We start from the raw sequence: 26,250 nt of genomic DNA, 5'->3' as shown, positions 1-26,250 counted from the left end.
TATTCAGTAAGGATTAGCAACTCAACTCATTTTCTGTACCACAGAAGGGCTATTTGTGCCACCTACACTCGACTAGAACAAATCCACTAAACCTGCTACCTGTACTGTTATGTAGGCTTCATTTAAACTCCTCACTGTTCATGTATTAAAGGAAACAGATGCAGTGACGGAAGTATAAACATGTACAATACGCCATATAATAACTGACGCTTATGGATTGTCAAAGAATGTGCAGTTAGACTTCTATCATATTGAACACTTGTGTTTAATAGCACTACTTCACCGCTGTGAAGTGAATTTCTCGTAGTTTGGATGTAGAGAAATTAACTGATGTGTCAGTAGATGTACTAAGACTAATTAAGAGGATTGAAATATTTCTTGTAAATAATCAGACACTTAGAGTCTGTTTGTGTGTGTGTGTGTGTGTGTGTGTGTGTGTGTGGGAGTATGTGTGTTTAGGTGGAGAAAGCACAATTATAAAGCACTTCCCTATTCTTTGTGTGACAACATTACAGTTAACTTATACAGACACGATCATGGGAGATATACATCTGCCCAAAACAGCAACATTGATAGAAAGTAAACTTGAAGGAGAAGGTGTTATGGGAATCATTAGAGAAGGGAGGGATAGAGGGAGGAGAGTGATGGTGCTGTCACAGACTACAGGCAAGATCTGTCACTGCCACACCCTGGCAAGCACTCTGGGAGTACACTTAAACCTAGAGGCAATAAACAACTGCACACACACACACCCATGCACTCCTGTGCATACAAAGTCTCTCTCACAGATGTACAGGACAAAGTCACTGATATTCTCAAGGACATTTTCAGATGACAGATGTTATATTTGTATACAGTACCAGGCAGAGGACAGATTAGCCTGTGGATGTATTTCTGCAGATTCAGATTACCTGACCAAACAATCAAAGTCTTGTTTTTCCATGATATAGAAACTGTACTGTAGCCAGATTTATCTCTCTGGTTTATTTTGTTATGTAATATATAATGCTTTTAATTGCAGGTTATAATGTTTGAGCCTGTTATTGTGAAAAAGTAGTGACATTTTTCTCAGTTTTGAGTAAATATCCAAGCTTTGCTCACGTTGTCCTTTTCTCTTGTCCCCTGGTTTTCTCTCTCCAACAGATAAATCAGACACAGATTTCCTGAAGAAGTCCATCACTGATATAGGAGACCCTTACACATCCCTCCTGTCTGGTTTCTCCTCCCAGATGGACACCTCCTACTTTTCGGGTGATGTGAGTGGAGGGGCTCAGAAGCAGCATGCAGGAATTGAAGACCTCATCTCAGGCTTGGATTGCCAGTCTGCCATGTTCAGCTCTGACTCCGGTATCGAGATGACCCCGAGTGCTGAGACTGGCTACAGCTCCCACAAGCTGCGTGACTCAGACAAAACCCCCGATTCCACCTACAACTACATGGACATCAGGAGCAGAGAGGATTCCCACACCCAACAGCAGCCATTGGAGGATTGGGGGATAAGTGGCGCTTCAGATTCTGCCCCTCTATCTGGCCTCAGGGGAGGGCATTACTTGGAGAAGAGTCCCTCACCTGTGGAAGTGGAGACACTGGGCCCGTCTGCAGCTGCTCTTGACTCACAAACGTTCCCCTATGTAGAAGAACCTTCAGATGATGAGCTCTCTGACTACCAGCCTGACCGCTCACCAGGTGCTGAGGGCAGTGTCAGTCCAGTCAAGATCACCTTGACAGAGACAACTCCTTTGTCAGTGTCTCCTGTGGCCACCCAACGTGCCTCTCCAGTCTCTGTTTCTGAAAAGGAAAGCATCCTGAGCCTGGGGCTACAGGGCGTGCCGACTGTCACACTGTCTGAGCCAGAGGATGAGAGTCCCGGATCTTCTACTCCACCACTCACAGGTGAGCATTAAAACAACATCAATTGGCACAGTACAACATAGGCCGTTGTATGCTTTTGACTCATCACAGGCTTTTTGCCAGGCTGCTAGGCAAACCAGTCTTGATTCTTGTTTTCTTGTTGAAGAGTCTTGTTTTCTCACTGACTGACTAACTGATTGACTAACCCTATTGTTGAATCATTCAGAAGTCACTCATGCCATGTATATAGGAGATAAGAGTAGATGTACAATGTCGTTCAGCAATCTATAAATAAAGTCAAAGAAATATTAAGCAAGCATATTTTTTCTTTCCATATTCTGAAAAAATCCCATCTCAGTTGCAGTGATTTTTTCTTCCTACATGTTGATTGGCTAGTTTTCTAACTGGACAGTTTTGTGGAAAATTCGCCAAATTGTAAAAATAAGTAAATAAATAAATAACTAAATGAAATAGAAACAAATAACCAGCTAAATCGATTTGTCAGGGTACAGATGTAGGAGTATAACTAAACTCCTCTTAGCCGTCTGCTTTAATTGGAAATGCTAGCCAGAGGCAGTTTGCTCACATGTATATGTGTGCTGAAAATGCCAAGACATACACTTTATATTAGGTTGCAGAGATAAGAGGCAATAGGAAAGCCAGCAAAAACATTGTGCTGAATCTACTTGGACATTGACATACAGATATATAACCATGCTAAAAAACCTCAAAAACCACGCTGACGTGATTATATATATTAACAGCAGATATCAGGACAAACATATCTGAATAGTTTATGGTGAGGCAGTAGTGGTGTGTTTGCAGTTCTTAGCCGAGCCACTGTGCCTCTGACTAACTGATTTCTCTCTCTCAGTGTGACATCTTAACACAGCAGATGGCCACAGCCAAGCAGGTGATGAACCTGCAGCAAACACTCACCTCTTTCCATTCTCTTTTACCTTTGTCACTATAGAAGAGTCTGACTCTCCATCTGATCCCATGGTTCAGGGCATTGAAGTGAAAACCCAGGAGAAAGCTTCAGAAATGACCTCAACAGTCTTCCAGACTGCACCCAAATCTCAGAGTCCTTCTGTGGAGCTAAAGAGCACCCCGACTCTTCCCCTTTATGCCAAGGTTACTGATGCCAGCAGTGGAGACTCAGGTGATTCAGAGATTGAGCTTGTATCTGAGGAATCAAGTCCACAGGCTCCCAGCTCTGCCTACATGACCTTCAGCAAGAGCCCCAGCACCCCTCCACCAGCCCCTGCAACTACTCAAGCTCCGGTTTCTGTCTCTGTCCCTGCCTTTAACCCTTTACCTGGCCTGGCTTCTGCCCCCATCTCTGCAGCCATGCAGTACAGCATCCTGCGTGAGGAGCGGGAGGCCGAGCTGGACAGTGAGTTGGCCCTGGAGTCATGTGAAGAGGAGAGCCCTAAGAGATTTCCCCAGGACTCTTCCACCAAGGTAAGCAAAGTCAACTCGCAACCGGCTGAACCTCCATCCCCCTCAGCTCCAGTGATCGCTGCTCCCACTGTAAACCCTGCACCTCCACCTGCTGCTCCAGTCTCTGATGATGCTCCTAAAGAGAAGCTGGCAAGTGACAGAGAGGATGAGAAGACAAAGCCCAGTAGCAAACCTTCACCCCCCAGTGTAGACCTGCCTGAACTGAAGGTGGAGCAGCCTCCTGAGGAAAGGCAAGCAGAGAGGAAACATTCCAGCGCTGAGAGACACCCTCCGACTCCTGCTATCTTCCAGGGAATAACTAGAGAGAAGGGTAAGACAGTGTCAAATTAAAATTCTTTACTTTAAGAAGTGATTCTGATTGGCTAATGCAAAATTACTATGAATAAGAATGTTTTTTTTCTAAGATATAAAATTACTATCTTAATCACTTCTTTAGCACTTATCTAGTGAAGTACATTCTGTAATGCCCTTAAATATACGCAAAGAATGTCTGTGGCAAAATGGCCACTCCTTGCTATAAATATATGGGTGGAAAGAAATGACTTTGGCAGCAAAGCCAGGAAGGAAAATCTGAATGCTCCATGCCCAGAGGGTAAAACCTTTCCTGCTTTAGTACACACATTTGGCATGTTAATTTCAAATAGTCACCAAAAGGCATGCAGGAATTTTTTTAGAAATCTCAGTATATAAATCCTTGTATACACTATATTTTTGAATCATGTCTTAGCATTTTCTTAACGTTAATTTCACATACACATGAGGCAGATATGCTGACTAATTGTAGTCCATAAACACGTTGTCCCAGAGTGTCATATCCAAAATACAGTATAAATACTGTATGTACCCTCAAAATAGTTTGTTTTAGGTTATGTTAAGGTTATGTATATAACTGTTTCTACAACTGAGGGGAGGACCTCCAGGATGGTTAACTTTTGACTGCATGCCTAATCACTTTCTTTACCAAATGGGCTGACCATTGTTCTACAAAGCCCACAAACAGTTGGTCAACCAGCTGGCAAGTCTGTATCTGTTGCACAAGCTGCTGGCTACAGTGATGCCACTGTGGAAATGCTGTTTTGCATGAGGGACAGAGACATTCAGCACCTTTATGAAAACGTTACTGCACTCTCAGTACGCCAATGCAACATATGATTTTATTTTAGATGCTTCTAGCTGACTCAGCAAAATATATGAAGTCCCATTTTTGGTGCAAGATAAGAGGTTATCATCTCTAGTGTTTCACATCATGAAAAAAGCTCTAGTTTTCCCCAGGGGCCATAACAATATTTTTTATGATGTATTGTACGCTGTGCCATACTGACCTGTTCATCTGGGAACAATCTTATTTGTATTTGGAATGCAGGGCCCATCAATAATGTCAACCATAGAAAATATCTCGAATAAATTCCAGTCAGGCAGGCAGTCTTACTACTGGAAGCCCTGATTACAAACCTGTCATTGCAGCCGATATGCCTGCTCTTTTATTAGCGTCTTCAGTGCACTCTTAAATGCATATGAGAGCCCATCATAGCTCTCAGGATATCGTGACCACTAGCATGGGCAGATATAATGCTATAAAGTGAGATGTCATATTATGTTCAACTTTAATTTAGCTAAAGCTGCCTTAATACCAGTCTGTAGCCAATTCATCTCTACTGCTGTGCTGTGCTCCTGCATTACACATCGGTCTTCAATCTGCTGAAATTCTGTTGTGCTACCTGCTCTCTCTCTGCCAAATGGGCCTCATGTTCAGAGAAAAAGTTGCAGCCACCAATAGCACATCAGGATCTGACACTCTATATGTAATGTCTGTACTAGGCTGTTTTGAGCACTCTACTGTGTCCTCTAACAACTCTTTCATTTGCCCCATGAACACTGCTATCTCCTCTAATCTGCTTATAACAGTGCAATCACCACACTCTCTTCTCTTCCATGGATTGCTCAGCCTTCTGTCTGCATTTGTTCCTGCCGCTTCAACAGTTTCTTCTTCAGGGGCTCTACAGCCATATCTCCTGTTTGTTTTACTTTTTGTTATGTCTGGGGACCACAAGAGAAAGGTAATGAATGGACTGCAGTATTTCCATAGCCTAGGAGGTGTGCTTTGTGCATAACTAATGACATTATGCTGCAGTTAGGGCAGGGCTCTTGTAAGTGCCTGTCGCATTTGTTCAAAGTCCAAACGAGATGGACATTGATCATGTCCATCATCCAACTCCACCGGGGCTTAGCAGAACAATCTCTGCATCCTGCACTATACAGAATGAATGGGAAGGTGAACAGAGTTTCAGCAGTTCACACAATCTGTATGCTTTTGAACATTCTAAGATTTTAATTCAGTTCAGTTCAATTCAATTCATTTATTTAGCACTTTTAACAATAGATATTGTCTCAAAGCAGCTTTACAGGAGTAATAAAAATAGAAAAAATTATAATGTTTAATATTTATTGTTAAGTAAGTTATTACTTACTTATTGTATAAATAAGTTAATATTTATCCCTAACATTTAGCCCGAATGAGAAAGCCTGAGGTGACAATGGCAAGGAAAAACTCCTGAGCTGATATAAGGAAGAAACCTTGAGACGAACCAGGCTCAGAAGGCATCCTCATTTGGGTGACACTGCACAGTAAATAATGTAACTGCTGATAATGTCCTTTCTACACATATATAGCAGCATATACTGCATATAGAAAATCTTAAATAGAAATTTCATGCAAAATGAGTCCGCAACATCCATACTTCTGTTGTTGCTACATGCCAGACTGTATGCCATAAGTCAATCATGCTACAATTAATAATAAGTCAAATATTAAAAACAGTCACCTGTGGTACACATTTTTACTCTCTCTCTCTCTCTCTCTCTCTCCACTTCGCTAACAAATCAACAAGATAAGAATGGGAAGAATGGGAAAGACAGTCTAAACATGTGAGGTCATAGTCGCAAGATGGCCGCTTTGCTATTAATACATAGCAAGGAAATGAGCAAGCAGTTCTGAAGGAAACCTCTCTGGCCGTCCATGATGAAAAGATACAACACCGCTCACCAACAGAACTTTTAATTGAGTATTTTGCTTTTCTGAGAGAGAAATATTAATTTAGGTTTTTTTTTTATCAAGTGTTGGGTGCTAAAGCATTTGCTGACTTTGCAGATGTCTGTGCGGAACTAGAATAAATAAAATTTTACTGGTCAAAAATCTAACCAGTATTGCTTTTGACCATCATAAATTTGAGCTTGTCATGGTGGCAGTGGCTCGAAAGGCAATCCAGGATGCAAGGTAGAAGAATTCACTACGTCTGTTGCAGCTAGATGTTCCAGATTAGTAGAAAGACTTATTTATAAAATGTTCCTTCACTAATGAAACTTTTTAGACAGGTAGATATTTATGTAACAAAATCTAACAAATCTAAAATGCTATTTGATTGAACAGATATAGACTTAAAATATCGATTCTATCTCTAACTGCAGAGTCATTTCATGTGCTGCTTTATGTGGGAGAAAATATTGTGCAAGTCACTTTCTGGACCATTTCCTCTCTTCTCCCAGAGTACTGTAGCAGTAGAAGGGCAAATCGTGGATACTGGATCATCTGTTTATAGGACAGTGAGGCGTAGGACGAGAAAGGGAAGACAAAACTAGAGAGAGGACACCGTGTTTTACATAACACGTGACCTCTGTGCCACTTTATACTTATACAAACACGTATTTAGTCACATGGGGGCTAAATTTCTAGAAGGCATTCAGCCTGTGCTACTTGTATAAGAGTATTTCTGCACCTTGCCTATGTATACAGTAAAACAAGGCTTGGTTAACAAAAACATTAAATTATTACTTGTTGTACTATGTACATACATAACATTACATAAGTATTTAAACAAACTTCTACGATTTATTTTATTTATTTATTTATTTTTTGCCATGTCATGACAGAAAAAACAAGCCTTTCTGAATGCTTGAGGAATTTTCAGGTCTATGCATTTTTGATGTCTTGCTGCTAAAAATAATACTTATATCCTTTGCCTGAAGGTTTGAGGATTCTCAAGAGAGCTTTTGCTGAAGTAAAAATATGTAATAATGGGATACTCAAGGATTGAGGCGATGAGAACCAAAGCTCTAAAATAACAGATTACTAATACCACAGAATACTGAAGACTGAAGTGACCCTGCTCTTAGTTCTCGAACACAAATCAATCACCTTCTGTTTGTCCTCGTGAAGTAGTGGGGTGTGTGCCATGCTGAGCAGGATCTGGAAGCATCCAAAAAAACATCCATCGTGACTTTGCTTTATATTTAAAAGTGCTGGTATTTGTGTCTAAGGTCTAGTGAAATCTCCTCTGAGCTGATGCTGAGCTGAGTCACAGAATCTGGAGTGTTTCCTCCATTAATAGTAGACCTTTTCTGAGAAACTGTACTCATTCACAACAATAACCCCTGCTCTTCTCTGTCAAGGTTATTCTGTCATACTATTAACAAGTTGGCATTGAAATATTTACTCACACGGTATATTTGTGAGTTTATATATATACACTTTGTGCATGCCTCAGGTTCAGTGGGAAACGTCCTTCTTATGATTTCTACAGCAGCATCGATGAGTGGTGCTGCCCTCCTATGTTTATATAGCCTCACTACAGCTGCAAAAGTGGAAAGCACATATTCAGGCAAAAGGAGACAGATAATTGATTATAGCAGTTTAATTTTAGCCTAGGATAATTTGCTGTTACTGGATGAGAGTGGTGTAAGTCAGTGAGAGTCAGTGCTTGAGGCTGTGAGACGGCTCAGAGGGTGCTAAATGGTGACATTTAGTGCTAATAAGTGCTAGAGATTTTATCTTTCTGGTTTCTTATCCACTGAGTGTAAGAGCAGAGGGATGGTGAGATATACTGCTTAAAGCTGAGAAGTAAACAAGTATAGTCATATATATTACTGAGATTTTGAATATTGGAATTTCAAATTACTGGCATTACTGTTGTGGTTGATCATGCTATTGTGTCATTGCTAAGAAAGTGCTTTGAAATGCTTAGTGCTCACATTTTGGAAATTGTGAAAATATATTTTTTTTAAATGTATACACCGATCAGGCATAACATTATGAGCACTGAGAGGTGAAGTGAATAACACTGATTATCTCCTCATCATGGCACCTGTTAGTGGGTGGAATATATTAGGCAGCAAGTGAACATTTTGTCCTCAAAGTTGATGTGTTAGAAACAGGACAAATGGGCAAGTGTAAGGATTTGGGCGAGTTTGACAAGGACCAAATTGTGATGGCTAGACGACTAGATCAGAGCATCTTCAGAACTGCAGCTCTTGTGGGGTGTTCCCGGTCTGCAGTGGTCAGTATCTATCAAAAGTGTTCCAAGGAAGGAACAGTGGTGAACCGGCGACAGGGTCACGGGCGGCCAAGGCTCACTGATGCACGTGGGGAGTGAAGGCTGGCCCACGTGATCCGATCCAACAGATGAGCTACTGTTGCTCACATTGCTGAAGAAGTTAATGCTGGTTCTGATAGAAAGGTGTCAGAATACACAGTGCATGACGGGTCAGGGCTGTTTCGGCAGCAAAAGGGGGACCAACGCAATATTAGGCATATATTAGACAATATTGGTCATAATGTTATGCCTGATCGGTGTATATGAATCATTTTTAAATGAACTCAAGTGTACTAATAGTTTATTCATGTTAAAATTATAGTATTGGCATTTTCAGTAGTGAAGTACTGATCCTAATTTTTACAAATACCTTTACAAATACCTGATACCAATTTCGTACTGAGAGCCAAGCCAATTTTCTGCAAGCTTCTGTTGCTAAGTTATGCAAAGTATTCGTGTCCCATTAGTGGTGGGTTTGGAGACAAACTGTGTCCTCTGTTCTCATGTAGTATAAATATGTCAGTGGATCAGATTGCCCAGATCAACACATAGTTAATCATTCCAATCAAACTGAATTGTAGTGGCAGCTGAAAAAGATGGAAATCATCTATTTTCTATTTGTTATGGAATATTTTTATAACAAAATTGCTCTTTCACAAATTTGTAAATGTTTGTAAGGTTGTTCAGATGTAGAGGTAGATCTGTAATCTGTGTAGTTTTCATTGTTCAAGTTTGTATAGCAAGGTGAGGTAATCATCTGTATAGCTATAGAACAGTTTTTTTGCACTTCACTGTAATGTTCCATGTTTTCGCAGCCTACTGACTCCATTCATCTGCCAGGTAATCTTAAATTAAAAAAATGAAAACATGGACGCATCTTCAGCTTGTCCTAGATGTCAGGGCTAGTGAATTTTCCATCCCTGGTGTTCAGTTTAGAGATATTTATAACTTTAGGTGTTTAGTGTATCCGGCTAGTGCTGACTACAGAGAGAGCTGACTTTGCTGAGGGCTCTGGGAAGCAGGCGATCTTTCAGGATGCTGAACTGGGCACAAAGCTATGATCAATGACAGAAAGACAGTTACCTTCTGTAGAGAATAATTAGCAAGTAAGTTAATGTTTATCAGCATTGAGTCTTAGGTTGTGAATTTGCACCATCCATGTTTTCCAGTTACTGTAATCCTGATTGACATAAATAGTTTTTTTTTTTTTTGCACTAAGGATTCATATTACTTTATTGATTTTGCATGAAATTTCTGTTTAAGCATCGCCTTGCACAGGTCCTTTTATTGCCTTCCATTAGCTTTCCAACTTCCTTTTAATGATGATATAGAGGCCAGCAGTGCTTACTCCAAAAATGCACAGTCATGGCTGAGAAGCTTGAAGCTAATTTTATTAGAATTTTCTAGAAATCCAATAAGTCTCAAATTCCTACGAGTGTCAGTGTTTTAAGGACTATTATCAGTCATGCTTCCATTGTGTTAGCTGTCACACCTACATATAACACCTTCACTCAGCAACATTTTGTCATTTGGTCTACAGCAGGATATATTTTGTAGTGATATATATTTTCAGGATATATTTTGAGCCTAGTTATCTAGTATCTGATTGTGATATGTCCTTTGCATCAGTGTATATTGTCCTAGATAGAAGGGTGTGGTGCAGCAGGCTGGAGCTGGAGCTGGACTGTACGTGCTGCCCTGCTCATGAGAAGCCTCTAGAAGCCTGACTCAGGCTAAAACAATGAGGATGCTTGTATTTCCCAGTTTCAGCCAGCAGAGTGCTCAGTGCTTAAGCAGTACAATTTTGTCTGCATCACTGAGTTCCAGTTGATTTGACTTCACACCAGCACACTTAATACCTTTTTGTTTTTTTCCAGCAATTTTTTATTAGTATTAGTCACCCATTAGTGACCCAGTGAACCAGTATCCAGATGTATTTATTTATTATTAAGATTTCTTCATAGTGCTAGATAAGTCTATCTAAGCCTAATATGATGTCGTTCCCTGATAGAGATTGATCTGGACATTAGTATTAAAAAGAGAGTTAGGTTTAACAGTAGAGTAGAAAGAAAGTGGACACAGTGAGAATTCTTATTCGGGGGGGGGGGGATTAATCATTATCAGAGCATGAATTGTTAAAGCTATTTCACTACTGTCTTTTTTTATCTTTCCTTTTTGTTTCACTCCAAGAATAATTCATTATGTATTTTTTTTAATAACAGACTTTAAAAAGTATGATACAGCAATTGAAGCACTGATTTTTATATTCTTTTAAGGCTGCGTTGTCAAGACTCCTTCAGTATATAAAATCGATTAATACAATAATACACTTGTAATGAACAAAAATACTGTTTTTCAGGCACATACTTGAACTGTGAACAAAGATGTGTTATGTTTTTGGTTTGCATTCATTTTCCTTACACACTTTTTGGACGTGAAACTTAATGTCATTGATGTAGATCATTTGCTGTGTGCATAGATAAGTGCACTAAATGTCAGGATGTGTTCTAAAAACCATCCACTAATGTTTGAATATGTTAATCGTCTGTCATTCCTCTTGCTCTGACACTACAGCAAGAACTACACTTTACCAGACGAAGTTTTGATAATGATTTCAGTCCTCATAATGATCAGCTTTTTCATTCCCTTAATATTTTATTAGTCTATATTAAGTGAGACTGACTTGCAATGCTATTAAACACAAATTTAGTGTTAAAATGGGATCTGCTTTCATGTATAATAGCTAAAAAATACTACTCCAGTTACATGTGTACAGGCAGAGAGGCAGCGATCCATTACAGTCTGCTGTATCACTATGTGAAAATGAAGAAAAATGTATATCAGGTTTTCAATTATTTACTACTTCCTGTACAGAATGGTTTCAAATAATATTATAATATAATATTTCTGTTCAAGTGAACCACACAAGCTGCAGTTTTCTTGATTCTTTAGCAGCTGTAATATTTTGGTCAGTGTAATGTTAAATCATCATGACATCATGTTAATGACATCATCATCATCATCATCATCATTAGGAAATTAATGAATAGATAAACCCCAACACTTTGTCCTCTGAGGTCATTCTGACCGCATAGGGGCTCCAGAGAGATTTTGACAAGTCATGGTATAGCTGTGATACAGCATAACTATGACCAAACCAATGCAGGCACATCTTTAACTGGTTTTGTTTTATATATATATATAATATATTGCCAGGTATATGACTATGTGTAGCAATATGTGTACAGTGCTGTATCTGTAGCTGTATTGTACTGCACTGCTATATGTTTGTCCTTGTGCCCTACGAAAACAGCTGGAAGCTAACAGAAAGTGCTGAGTCATTCTGCATGCCCTGTATTAGGCTTTCACACATATACACACACACAAATCCCTTTAACGTTATGGATCTTTGGCAGCAATTTAAATCAGTAAAATAGATTGAGCCATGATCAGATTGACTCTGTGTTTTGGCAAAAAAATTTCTTTGTCTTTATAAAATATTGGTGTCCTTTATTATGTGAAATCTTCCAAATCAATCCTAATTGAGCGTCTGTTGTTGCTGTATGTTAAACAGGCTTTGGTTATGTTGTGTCATTTCACAAAACACTCTTAATTTCTCTTACATTTGTGCATCCTCCTTCTCATCTCCACTAGTCGGCAGCATTTACACAAGCCACCAGTACACCCCCCCTCCCCTCCCCTCCAACCTCCTCCCTCCTCCCTTTGCTCTCTGTCTCCTCCCCTTGTGGCTCATTCATGCACAGGGGTGGGGTGGGGAGAGAGAGAGAAAGGGAGAGAGAGAGAGAGAGAAAGAGAGAGAGAGAGAGAGCGGTGCAGCAGAGCAGGAGCAGAGATACAGCAGCTTGTTAGCGTGTTAGCAGTAGCCGATCGTCACTCCTTCCCCTCAGCATGCAGAGCAGCACCACGGCAGCCGCAGACTCCACCAAGATGGAGGGATTCTGGAGCAACTGGAAATGCCAGGGTATTGTTTGTGTGCATGAGCATGTATGTGAGATGGTTTTGGGCTGTCTAGAGAGAGGCAGAGGATGAGGATGCGTGCGCACATTTTGATTGGCTGATTTAACAAAGAGGAGAGACGAGTGTGGTTGCAGGATGGAAAGATGCTTGGGGTTATGCAGATAGACAGATTGAGATTAGAACCTATGCTATGTTCGGCTGTGTCGCCTCGTTTCTGTGTCTTGTCTGCGTCAAGGCAGGCGCCATGATGAGCATCAAACGAAGGGGGGGGTCTGAGACAGTCGGACACGCCCTTCCTCAACCCCCCCTTTTGCCTCATCCTTGCTTTTTTTATGCATCCTTTCAGCACACACAACACAAAGCTATCAAAATGAATGAATTTTTCACCCGCATAATGATCCTGCTGTGTGTGTGCGTGTGTGTGTGTGCTCCTTCTGCTTTGTGTCTGGCTGTCTGTAACGTTTAACACCAACAGCAAGCAACTGTGCGCTTGTGGGAGGTTGGGGTGTGGCTACCTATAGCAGGCCAGCTCCGTTTGCACACAGCTTCAGGTCGCCATCAGCAAATTTGCCATCCTTTTGTGTAAAAGACAGCTGGTGGTCTGTGGCAGACATATTTATAAGCATGTGTGTGTGTATAACACTCTCCCTGTACTGAGACAGGGATATAGCTGCTGATGGACTGCTAGAGTGCTAGAATATTCTATGGAAGAGAGCCTGGGGTTGTAGTAGCTGTTTTTTCTTGATTCGTTCTTTATTGACAATATACCAGCAATTCTGTAGGCTTCTGCGGTACCACAAATGTTATCTACATATCCCTAAATCTAAATGCTCATAATCCATGTCATTCATAATCTTTAAAAAAACATCCAACAGATTTGTCAGATTTTGCCTGGTTTTGATCACTTCATGGGAAATACAGATTAATGCAATGGCTCCTCCTTCGTAATTAGTATTCTCCTCCAGTATATGTACACAAGAGTGAAATGTTAATCATCAACACTGCAAAACTACTTAACCTGACAAGAGTTTTAACCTCTGACACCTCTAACAGCTGCCTCTATATTTGTATTTCTCCTAATTGTGGTTGCATCTCGTGTCTGAATCCAGTGAAAGGGGTCATTCTTATGAATACATACAGTATCAACACATTACAGGCCTGTTAGTCCAGGAGCTTTTTGGTACGTGAGACCATTTTGAGTCACTTTTAATCTCTGTAAGAGGGAAAAAACAAAAAAAGATTTTTTGCCTATGTAGAAATACACCGTCGTAGTCAGGTATAGCACCATGATGTCATTGTCCTTTATTCTTTATCGATTTTGTGCTTCAGGAAGACAAACCTCAGCAGCGAGGTAGTGCTGGCTCTTAGATCAGCATTTTCTGCCTTCAGGAAGGGCTTTCCAGAAAAAACCTGGGGTGTGAGGATGCATCTTGGCTGTGTCACAAAAACCAAGCCATTCTGGTGATAGCTGGCACAAGAGAAGGTGTTTGTTCATGACTCACAGAATAAAATGACTAATATAGACTAAACCATATGTAACTCAAATTCTAGGTGACAGAGTAATCATCGGTGTATAGAGCTCAGCGAAAAGCTTCATGTTTTTGTTTCCAATCCAGTCCGAAGAAGACTAAAGGCTAAATGAGAATCAGACAAAACAAAAATCAGACTAGACAAACAACAAGAGATCCCAGAGTGACAGAGACCAGCACATCAGGCTTCACATCAGTGTGTTGCAGCAGACTCTGCCTTTGATAAATCCACCCAGTTTAGTTAAATGTAGCTCTCCATCGGGAATAGGTAACCTAGAATTTAAACAGAGGATCCCTCTGATTGGTAGTTTTATTCTGAAACACACCAGCTCGACTCTTTGCATGTATGCACACCAAACTGCAATACCAATTAAAAAAAAAGATCTTTATAGCGGCAACATTGATTATAACAGCATGGTAATTACGCTCAGCACCAATGAGCTCACGGGTCAGCGATTATACTATTTTCAGAAGGTTCCCATTTTAGCACTGCAGATATTTAGCCATAAAATCAGTGTTATTTCTTGGAATTGGATCATAAGGATGAAGGTTTTCAGCTCATTCCTAAGATCATATCGTGGCTCAAGACACGAAAAAAAAGGAGTGTTGCCTAGCACCCGTGCAATAATTTAACAATATTCTTATTATATAATGCGTTCAGTAAATACCACGCTGATTCATAAGGCTGCAGTGTATCCTCATCAGTCTGGCTGCAGGCTCTGAAGGATCAACTGGGTTGTTTTTGTTTTCTTACTGGAACAAATGTTGTATTTTAGCATGCTGGAATAGTCTTAAATTTGCCTGGCCCTCTGTCTGCAGTCCCACAGAGGGCACTAAGCTCAAATCCCACTTGCGGCTGGAATAGTGATTAAACTGGGCCTTTAATTACAGGTGAAATTATCAACCTTTTTTTGGGAAAAAAAGCATATTTGGTTGCAGGATCAGGACCTGTTAAAAGTGAGGGAAAATATTACAAATGATCACTTCGTCCTGATTTATCTTCCTGAGCCAGTTTACCCGAACATGTGCCATGAAAGCATGCCTGAAATGTTATCACAGTGCCTTCAATTTAGAGACTCAGACAACATTTTGGATATATTGCAAGCGTTTATTTGTGTTATTACTAAAGAAGAATGCAGAAAGGACTTTCTGACTGCAGCAGAGGTGTGGTGTTTCCTGTTTACAGACACCCAATTGGAATTGGATTTGATTTACACTGTGAAACTTTATATTTGTTTGACTTGGTTCATCCATTGATTTGATATCGCAGCTTAGACCGGTCAGTTGAGTACTATTGTTGGCTGACTGTTCCTCTGAGCACCTCTTCCAGGGCTGTTGTCGTTCAAATCCGTTGTGTAATTGAATCTAGACAGGTATCTTGTACTCTATTGAAAAGGTTTGTATTTCCTTTTTGCTGGCAGACGCACAGGATCGGTGGTCGACTTCTAGAAACATTATGTTAGACGTTTCTGCCTAATAATGCAAAACAGATTAGACAGAGATTGCAGCAGATATGAGATTCTTCTATTTAGGTTTTTGTGTGTACTAAATAGTACAACTGAAGTGCAGGTAATACATATGTTCATAAATGGTTTGGCCATATGAAAAGAAAATGATTATATTCCATCCCAGGATCTGAAAATATTAAGAAAGATTATCGAAATTATGAAAATATTAGAACTTTTAGAAATGCTTTTCCTTATGAACAAAACACACATGTATGCACACACGCTTATTTTGCATTCCTCATGTATTTCAGCATTTTTACAAAGTGTCCTGTTGCTTGTAATCTGTGTTATAGTTGAGTTTTCGCATTGTTGAGACTCTCGAGAACATTTAGCAAACACAAAAGCCTCGTTGTTTCCTCCCACTACTTTGAACTTGAACTCATTTACTCAATTACTTTGTATATCTCTCTGATTGCCCTCTAACCAGCTCATACTGCACATTTTTGTCGGAAGACATGCAATCATTATTTTAGTAACCTGGGACCTCTGTTCATAGGAAAAGTTGTGTTGAGGTTGATGTTAGGCATAGTGGTGTGATCAGCAGTCATACCTCTTTCATTGACTTATTATATTTGTAAGAACTCCAATTAAATCTGATATTAATGGCAAAGGTTGGAAACTTAAGCAGGTAAATAATGTGTGCAGTAGATATGCCGTCGAATTGCTAAAACATCACAGCTGTAGGGTGGAGAGATATTGATTGGTACCAGAGACTGTGTTTGTATTTGATTAAACAGTTATTAAGATATGAATCTGACATACTAAAGCTTTTCGTGTTGAAAACTGACATGCAGGTGTTTTAATAACGGAGCATCTAGAGGATGTTAGCTGTGAGAGCAGAGAGGCAGTAAACACAGAGAGAGAAAATTGTTCTGTGAATTGTTCAGTAATACAGTAGTTATTCAGCTTTGCATATATTTTGGTGATTATGTTTTGTGATCTTGAAAATGGTCGTCTTTTAGATCTTTCCTTTAGCACCTTATTAGCATCAGCACCAGGATACATGCCACTGGTTTTCATGTTTGTTTGGTTATTTATTGTTCACGTTCATTATGCATATCCTATTGTGTTCACAACTGTTATGATGGAGTAACACCACACCTGCTGTAATGATAACTGTGTGTCTGACTGGCAAACGAATTAGCACTAGCAAGGTTAGCATGTTCTGCAATGTTACTGGCTCCTTTTTTTCCCTTATCGTCCCAGTTCTTTCCTCTCCTGTCTAATCCTTCCCTCCCCTCTCACCTCATCAGTGCCTCGTTACTCTGTCTGCCAGGCCTGTCATCTCTGTTTTACTGAGAGAGAAGGAGGCTGGGATTGCCGGGGAAAAGATGGAACATGGTTACTATGGAAACTGCATCAGCGCTCACTCCATTGCACCCATCTCAGTTTCCGTGGCGACCGAGCACCATTCAGAGGAGACTCGGTTTACCATGCAGGCTTTAATTGGAAACTGTGCAAGTTCTGGGACATGATGGGTCTCATGGAGTGAAAATGCATGTGTGTGTGTGTGTGTGTGTTTATGGGTGTCAACCTTGTTTGTACCACGGGGACTTAAAAACATGCTTTAGTGCCTGCAGGCAGCTGACTATGTGTGCATTATTACTGAGATTGATTTATACATTTGATTCAAATTCTATGGCTATCCCTGTCTGCGTGTTTAGAGTGCATTCAATGCCTGTTTATCACATTATGTGGTCCTAACCACACCCTGCCCCTACACACACATGCGCGCGCACATACACACACAAAGGACCCCAGCGAGCATGTGCAAACCCTGTGAGGAGATTTCTGGAGCATCAGTTACTAGCATACGATGGCTCAGAATAATGCTCTAGTTTTTACAGCTTGCTAGAAGAGATGGAGATCTGGCACACATATTTGCCTGAAAAGCATGTAATACATTACAATATGTCTTTATAGATGGTAGACTGAATCTTATATTTCCTTACTGGACTCTATTTTGCTTCCTAAAATGACATTTTATAGATTTTTAAAACGGTGCTGTTTCGAGTGTTAACTAGTTAATAATATCCTATAAATGTAGAAATGTGAATTAAAGGAAAGAGGAACAGATTGCAAAGGGAAGGGGGTGGGGCTACATTGTATTGATATGCTAATATACTTTAATGTGGACACATATGGGGACCTATTTATTTTTTGGTGCGAGTCAGATTGGAGTCTTTCCCACCACATTGCCTGCAATCTTGCTTCTTTTTTTAATAAATAATTACTCATCACTCTAGCGATTAGAAAAGCTTGGATAATGTTTCTGAGGCATTTGTCCTGCGATGATCTATAGAAGCCAGGATTGCATTGCATATCTCATGATGTTAGCTGCCAGTGCTGAGCATCTGGTTCCGGTCTGTTGCCATGACCACCGTGCTGCCCTTTGACTAGGAATGGAGGGATGAGATGTGTGTGCAGGAGCAGGATAAAATATTAGACAGTTGGATGGAAAAGGGTGAGGACACTGAATAGGATGGTGTCCAGTATTGACTGATTTGCCTTAAATTTACATTGATGCTATGTTAAGGTTCAGGACAGTTATAACTGAAAAGATGTGAGTAGCTCATGCAAGATCATAACTTCTTTACTTTCTCTCATTCTCTCACTGTGTAGCGATGGAGCTGTTGTACTGGCGCGATGTGAAGCAGACTGGCCTGGTGTTTAGCAGTGTGTTGCTGCTGCTTTTCTCTCTGACGCAGTTCAGCGTGGTCAGTGTGGTGGCCTACCTCGCCCTGGCCGCTCTCTCTGCCACCATCAGTTTCAGAGTCTACAAGTCCGTCCTCCAGGCAGTGCAGAAGACTGATGAGGGACACCCCTTTAAGTAAGTTCTGTGTATGCATGTCTCTGTATATTTGTTGCGTTATTTCATCAATTTCATCATGTACCAATTATGATCTGCATTTTTTAATCAGGAACATTAATATAGTTTATATAAGTCTCTAAATGCCAAATATTGGACCCAAGGAGAAGCATCTGCTGCAGTAGTTTTCAAACTTTCATAATTTAAACTAGGATCTGGCGACCCAGCATGCTGTGTTTATGAAGCATACAGTAAGCTTATTGGTTAAACACACTGCTGTGATTGTTCAGAGTTTCCATTTACATTTCTGGCACTTTGGCAGACGCCCTTATCCAGAGGGACTTACATTTTATATCATTTTATACAACTGAGCAATTCAGGGTTAAAGGCATTGCTCAAGGGCCCAGCAGTGCCAGCTTGGTGGACCTGGGATTTGAACTTACAACCTTCTGATCAGCACTTTAACCACTAAGCTACCCCAGTAAAAAAAAGCATTAGTTAGAATTCAGTTGATGCAGAATGTTTCAGCATGAAATCAGTGTTTATTTGAGCATCTCGAACATTTTCTCCTAATTTGGTCTATGTCAGTTCCCATCCACCAGCCAAGTCTGCCTGTAAAACAATAGCTACCAACTGGGATGAGTGAAGGTTAACACATGCTTCCGCTGAGACATGTGAAGCAGGCCAAGCCCAACTTTTCAAACTGCTGCCCATTCAGGGTCAAAGGAAGGAAACATACATGAACTCACAAGTGCCTACAGTTGACTGTTGGCTCTATGTTCGAAAGCAGAGAAAGAGTATGAGTATATCCGTCCTACACAGGGAGCATGGACCATTTTGCTCTTGGCCACAGATGGGGTTTGATTTGTTTTTGTGTTAGTCGGTCGATAGGGTGAACTTTATTCTGTCACATATCTCAAAAACTTTTATTTTTTTTGCAAACCCACATATTTCTGTCTTCTCAGCACACAGCAACATATGTGTTTCCTCTAAAGACTAAAGAGTGCTTGTGTTTTGGTGTGCAGGTCATATCTGGAGCTGGAGATGTCTCTCTCACATGATCAGATGCAGAGGTATGCCGAGAACACCCAGCACTACATTAACAACACTCTGAAGGAACTGCGCAGGCTCTTCCTAGTGCAGGACCTGGTGGATTCACTGAAGGTAATAATAATAATAATAATAATAATAATAATAATAATAATAATAATAATAATAATAATAATAATAATAATTTGTTGCTTTATAACAGTAAAGCAAGCCAGAACTCACATGAAGCTTATTGTATTCTAGCACACATAATGGCATGTACACAATAAATGTGAATCTATACACAAAATTAGACAAAAAAACAACAGCTATTATACATATTTTTGTGCACAGTGAACTGTACATGATGAAACTCTAAGCTCGTTTTTATGAGGTGATTTACAGAGAGATATGAGAGATGAATGTTTTCAGTGATAAAGAGTTATATAACAATACTAGCTTTCTCCTCTGCATTTTTTTATCTGCACATTGAAATCTTTTGCACACGTGACAGTCGTCTCCACAAGTCTGTTTTATGTGCAGGAAGAGCAGCTTAAAATACTTAATAATCTGGAATGGTTACACACACTTAAATACAGCGTATTTTTCTCAGTTCGCAGTGGTCATGTGGCTGCTGACCTATGTGGGAGCGCTCTTCAATGGCCTCACTCTCCTCATCATGGGTAAGAACTCATTATATTGCAGTTACTTTCATAAGAAGCAAATATTACTTTTTCACTATGGTTAAAAAGGATCTAACTAGACTCACACTCCTGTCTTGTAGCGGTGGTGTCCATGTTCTCCATGCCTGTGGTGTATGAGAAATACCAGGTAATTATTACATACACATTCATTTACACATACATTGTTCTTATGGTGCTTTTACTGAGTTGTATCTTAACTTCCTCATCGTATCTGTCTCTCTTTTGTCTCAGGCACAGATTGACCAGTATTTGGGACTCGTAAGGACTCAAGTAAACACGGTGGTGGGGAAGTAAGTTCTGTCATCCTTTCACATCATTGGTTCTTGTAGCTTTTTTCACTGTTCAAGTTAACTTCCAATCCATACAGACATGCAACAGCATATACAGTACATATTATCATTCTTCCAGAGAAATTTTGTCTATAAAAGTGATTTAAATTTGTATATATTAGGTAAATTTCCTATAATTACCTAAGAGACTTAGTACCCAAATATATATACCCAAATAGTATACCAAATATATTACCATAGTATACCAAATATATTGGGTGTATATACCCAAATATATATAAATATATAGCTATTTGTGATTCACACCTTTATGAATATGAGAGATATCCAGATTTCTGTTCACTAAATGTGCTCAAGACATAGTGTATAGCCTAACTGTGTTGTATAACTTATGTAATGTACAGTTGGGCTGTTAAAGTATAAAATATAATATCACATGAAAATTCTGTCATTTTATATTAAATAATATAATATGTAGGGTTTGCGTGTATGTAGGGTTTGCGTGTGAGATTTTCTTCTAAAAACAATGATTGCATATCCAAGATGTTGCACAATTTCTAGGTCACTAGCAAATTTGTTATATTGACAGCATTAATACATGCATTTAGAGATTTTTGTTTTTTATTTTAGAAATAAATTCTAATTTTATTTGTCACATACAGTCATACACCGTACGACATGTAGTGAAATGTTTTTTTTACGATTTGTCCCAATATAAAATATACGAAATACACTAGAAGAAAAGAAGAATCTAAAATAAAAAGAATGTCAAGTATAAAAAGAATAATTCTATTTTTAATTAAAAAATAGAATAAAATGAACAACAATAGAATAGAATAAGAATAGAATAAGCAGAATAGTGATAGTAGACAGATGGATGCGGACAGAATATACACTATATTGGCAAAAGTTTTGGGACGTTTACCTTTATATGGACATGAATTTAAGTTGGCCCACCCTTTGCAGCTATAACAGCTTCAACTCTTCTGGAAAGGCTTTCCACAAGGTTTAGGAGTGTTTGTGAGGTCAGGCACTGAACTGCTGGATGAGAAGGTCTGGCTTGCAGTCTCCGCTCTAATTCATCCCAATGGTGTTCTATCAGGTTGAGGTCAGGACAGTTGCAGGCCAGTCAAGTTCTTCCACACCAAAGTCTCTCATCCATGTCTTTATGGACCTTGCTTTATGCACTTTATGAACTGTTCCCACAATGTTGGGAACCTGAAATTGTCCGAAATGTCTTGGTATGCTGAAGCATTTCACTGGAACTAAGGGGCCGAGCCCAACCTCTGAAACACATTTCAATGATTTTGAGGGAAAACTTTTGTCAATATAATGCAGATATAATGTGGGCAGAATATAGATATGTTAGTGTGACATAATTAAAGATGACTATAAATATGAAAATTAAACAAAAACATACAAAGTGTAGTAGGAGCAGTTGTGACAGCAGCCGACCTCACTGGCGCCATCTTGAATGCAGTCATTTTTTATTCATATCTGACGTATACTGCATGCACAAGACTACAGAAAGTACAAATAGAATGACGAGTGTAAGACAAGAGAAATTAACAAGACGTCACTTCTTGAACCTGACAAGTGTTTGTGTGTTTCCTCTCCAGGATCCAGGAGAAGATTCCAGGGGCAAAGCGAAAGGCTGAGTGAACAGCCCAGATCCGCTGGAGAAAACAAGGAGGCCATGACCAGGCTGTCCCTTATTACAGGGAGAGTTTCTCATTAGTTCATGGGTTTCCTCTCTCTCACACACACACACAAACAAACACACACACACATTAATAAACCCACACACACATAATTACATAAATTCATGTACAGATCAACATGCACATGTACAAGTTACTGGAGCATAGTTCTACTTTGTGCACACTGTGGTGTTTAGAGCAGCAGCCGAGCCGTTCAGAGAAGTCCCACCCTTGCCCAATAACCATAGAGAAAAAAAAAAAAAAGACAAAAGCGTGCCGTCACTCCAGCACTAAGCTCTAGTAAAAAAAATGTCATATATGAAAGAATTGTAACAAAAACAAAACCAAAAAAAAAAAAAAATCTGTGTTTTCGTGTTGCTTATTAAGTGCATGAAGTCAAGAGTCTTAAGTGCTGATGCGTTTCTTCTTTTCTTCTGGTTTCTTGTGCTCTGGGCTTTCTCAGCTGCGCTGAAGACGTTTCTCTGTAGTGTGTGAATGATGTCTTCAGATTTAGTGCTCTCCTGTGATAGTCTCTTCTTCTTCTTCTCCTTCTTCTTCTTCTTCTTCTTTAGGAAAAAAAAAGTCCAAAAGCAGCTTTTTTTGTCTGTGGCACTGGGTGGGTCTTCTCTTATCTCACTATATCTGGAAACATATACACTTAAATATTACTATCAGCTAGACGCGTGGACATGCCAAGGTTTCCCTTCATTGTGTGGCAAAACAGCCAATATTTAGCAGTGTTCTGATTAGCTATGGTAAACTAACTTGTAGTGTTTTTTTTATATATAATTCGTTACAGGAACTACAGAGATTCATGTTTTAGGTACTGTCGTCAAGTTACTTTTAAGTGAAATGCAAACGAACGAGAGACGGAGGAGGAGGAAGCTTAAAGCAAGAGAATGCCAGCTTGGTGATTGTGTCCATCTTTGTACTATGTCGAGTGTACTTCTGTTCTTCTTAGCCATGGACTCTTAACTATTTGCACTTAAAATGTACTCACTGCTGAATGCGAAAATAAATGTTCTTAAATGTATACTGTCTTTTTTTTTTGTCTTCTGATTTGATGTGAATACATAGAAAAGCTCTTTCTAATACTAAAACCGACATTTTCATACAAATATTGGCTTAGATATTTATTTATTTATTGGGCATTAATGGGTCATTAAAATTAGATTTCTAAATATTTCTTTTCCAGCAAAAAATAAAATCCGAATGTAATTTTTAATGAAAAATGTTAGGATCAGAATCAGCTTTATTCGCCAAGCGTGCGCAGACACACAAGGAATGTAAATGTAAACGTTAATGTCAAAAAAAGGAAACATAATGGAGGCTGTCAGGCTTTTTCTGAAGCAAGTGTGACATTTAAAGTCTCCAGAAGAGCTGTGGTATAGTCTCCATGATGCTTACAAAAACCTACAGATAAGTTCTTATAAAACTACACCTGATGTGTTTAAAAACCAAAGCAAGATCAAACCAGATACCAACATTGTTTGGCTTATTACATTTTATTCTCATTTTTATTTTTCATTTATTTTTCATTCATTTTGAAGACAGCTTTGGTTTAGAGCATATACATGTGCCTGAGACTCCTGCACTGTACTGTGTATCTGTTCTGGGATGTGAGGTTTACATGACAGAAGCTCAGTGGTTAAGCTGATTTGGTTTGCTGATAGGAGCTCACCTCTCTCACCGAGGCAGGATGTCAGGATGGTGTCCGCCTGTCAGCTCCCAGTGCCATGCTTACACACACACACACACACACACACATATCTCTATGCCAAGAGCAGGTGGCATGGAAAAGGATGCTGTGTTGTTCAGATTTGGCAGTAAATGTAGTGACCCATCAGGATTCTCTAAGGAAATGAGTCTTAAGAAACATAAAGATAAAGATATGAGTATATATGGATATTCTGCAAAGCTGAAACTGAACCTCAGTAGACCTTCACATCTGTCAAAAAACAACAGATTTGTATTACAAAATTACGAGATCCATCCTTTCCATTCTCTACACCACTTCTCCTACAGGGTTACAGGGAACCTGGAGTGTATCCCAGGAGAAAGCAGAGTACACCCTGGACAAGATCACAAGACACAATCAATATCACACACGCCCATTCACACAATACGGACAATTTAAAGATGCCAATCATATTACAAAGTCAACTGTATTGAATTGTCTAAGATCGTGATCAGGGCGTTGTTGTCTTGCAGGCTTTCCCTGCAGGAGAACAGTGGCAGCTCAGCAGGATGTCAGATATCAGAACATTTTCAGATCTATGATGTCTGAGCTTCTTCCTCCACCTGCTGGTGAAGAAGGATTTCACTTTTGTTAGGTTCCCTAAATCTGTCTCACCTCCAAATGAGTTTTTTTTTTTTGTTTGTTTGTTTGTTTATTGAATTAATTTAATCCAAAACCGAAACTAATATTACAAATAGAGTAATTGAGCATGCATCAGCCTTTTAAAAAATACTTGCGTGAAATTGAAATATTTACTTAACAAGTGTCATGGTCATGTGTCTCACTGATTGTTTCATTTAAATGGAAGCATGTGCTCCTAACAGCATGACAGTGTGAATTGTCACTGATCAGTTAAGCCTACATGGGATAACAACTTCCAATATGATATAGATAATGAAACAATGACACCCATATGTGCTTGTTAAACATCCCACTCCAGATTTTTATTATTATGCTGTTATAATAACCTCCAAATATGTGTATGTGTTTGTATACTGCTGTCTACATAAAGAATTTCCTTAAAGACAATAAAGTTAAGTAAGTAAATCTCTGAGAAGGCCTTCCACTAGATATTTGGAGTGATGTGTAATCTTTTAGACTCAAGAGCATTAGTGAGATCAGATACTGATGTTGTGTGAAGAGGCCTGGAGTGAAGTCATATCAGAAATTGTCAATGGGGTTGAGGTCAGGGCTTTGTGTAGGTCGGTCGAGTTTTTCCACTCCGACATTGGCAAACCAGGTTTCCATGTTTTCATATACACAGGGGCATGGTCAAGCTGGAACAGGTTTGAGCCTCAAACAGGTTGAGGCCCCTTATTCCCCAGTGAAGTGAAATTGCAAAGCTTTGTGTTGTGTTCTTCAAAGACATCCTGTACAAATCTCTGCTTAAAACATTGCATTTGTGGCAGCAGTTTCAAATCAGGTGTCCAAATATTTTTGAGCATATTGTGTACATTCAACCAAAAACCTTAAGGAAGGAAAAGGAAAACTGTATTAGTACACTATATTGCCAAAAGTATTCGCTCACCCATCCAAATAATCAGAATCAGGTGTTCCAATCACACTTGGCCACAGGTGTATAAAATCAAGCACCTAGGCATGCAGACTGTTTTTACAAACATTTGTGAAAGAATGGGTCGCTCTCAGGAGCTCAGTGAATTCCAGCGTGGAACTGTGACAGGATGCCACCTGTGCAACAAATCCAGTCGTGAAATTTCCTCGCTCCTAAATATTCCACAGTCAACTGTCAGCTGTATTATAAGAACGTGGAAGTGTTTGGGAATGACAGCAACTCAGCCACGAAGTGGTAGGCCACGTAAACTGACGGAGCAGGGTCAGCGGATGCTGAGGCGCATAGTGCGAAGAGGTCGCCAACTTTCTGCAGAGTCAATCGCTACAGACCTCCAAACTTCATGTGGCCTTCAGATTAGCTCAAGAACAGTGCGCAGAGAGCTTCATGGAATGGGTTTCCATGGCCGAGCAGCTGCATCCAAGCCGTACATCACCAAGTGCAATGCAAAGCGTCGGATGCAGTGGTGTAAAGCACGCCGCCACTGGACTCTAGAGCAGTGGAGACGCGTTCTCTGGAGTGACGAATCGCGCTTCTCCATCTGGCAATCTGATGGACGAGTCTGGGTTTGGCGGTTGCGAGGAGAACGGTACTTGTCTGACTGCATTGTGCCAAGTATAAAGTTTGGTGGAGGGGGGATTATGGTGTGGGGTTGTTTTTCAGGAGCTGGGCTTGGCCCCTTAGTTCCGGTGAAAGGAACTCTGAATGCTTCAG

At 39.8% G+C, this 26,250-nt stretch overlaps 1 protein-coding gene across 2 annotated transcripts in view; it reads left to right on the top strand.

Annotated features, from left to right (window-relative positions):
* Positions 1-22,298, top strand: part of rtn1b (reticulon 1b) — a 39,264-nt gene extending 16,966 nt beyond the window's left edge. The window contains exons 2-9 of one of the 2 annotated variants that reach the window (XM_058379052.1): positions 1,144-1,893; positions 2,825-3,625; positions 18,319-18,526; positions 19,531-19,669; positions 20,148-20,217; positions 20,319-20,365; positions 20,470-20,528; positions 22,148-22,298. In XM_058379052.1, coding sequence (XP_058235035.1) covers positions 1,144-1,893; positions 2,825-3,625; positions 18,319-18,526; positions 19,531-19,669; positions 20,148-20,217; positions 20,319-20,365; positions 20,470-20,528; positions 22,148-22,190 — 2,117 coding nt within the window. In that variant the 3' untranslated portion in view covers positions 22,191-22,298. Of the gene's footprint in view, positions 1-1,143; positions 1,894-2,824; positions 3,626-12,486; positions 12,664-18,318; positions 18,527-19,530; positions 19,670-20,147; positions 20,218-20,318; positions 20,366-20,469; positions 20,529-22,147 lie in introns of those variants that run through there. The other variant, XM_058379053.1, reaches the window with a different exon arrangement.
* Positions 22,299-26,250: the final 3,952 nt, after the last annotated feature.

The sequence above is a fragment of the Hemibagrus wyckioides genome, linkage group LG25 (assembly GCF_019097595.1).
Source record: "Hemibagrus wyckioides isolate EC202008001 linkage group LG25, SWU_Hwy_1.0, whole genome shotgun sequence".
NCBI lineage: Eukaryota > Metazoa > Chordata > Actinopteri > Siluriformes > Bagridae > Hemibagrus > Hemibagrus wyckioides.
Note: the sequence above shows the minus strand (reverse complement) of the source record. Positions and strands in the feature narration are given on the sequence as shown.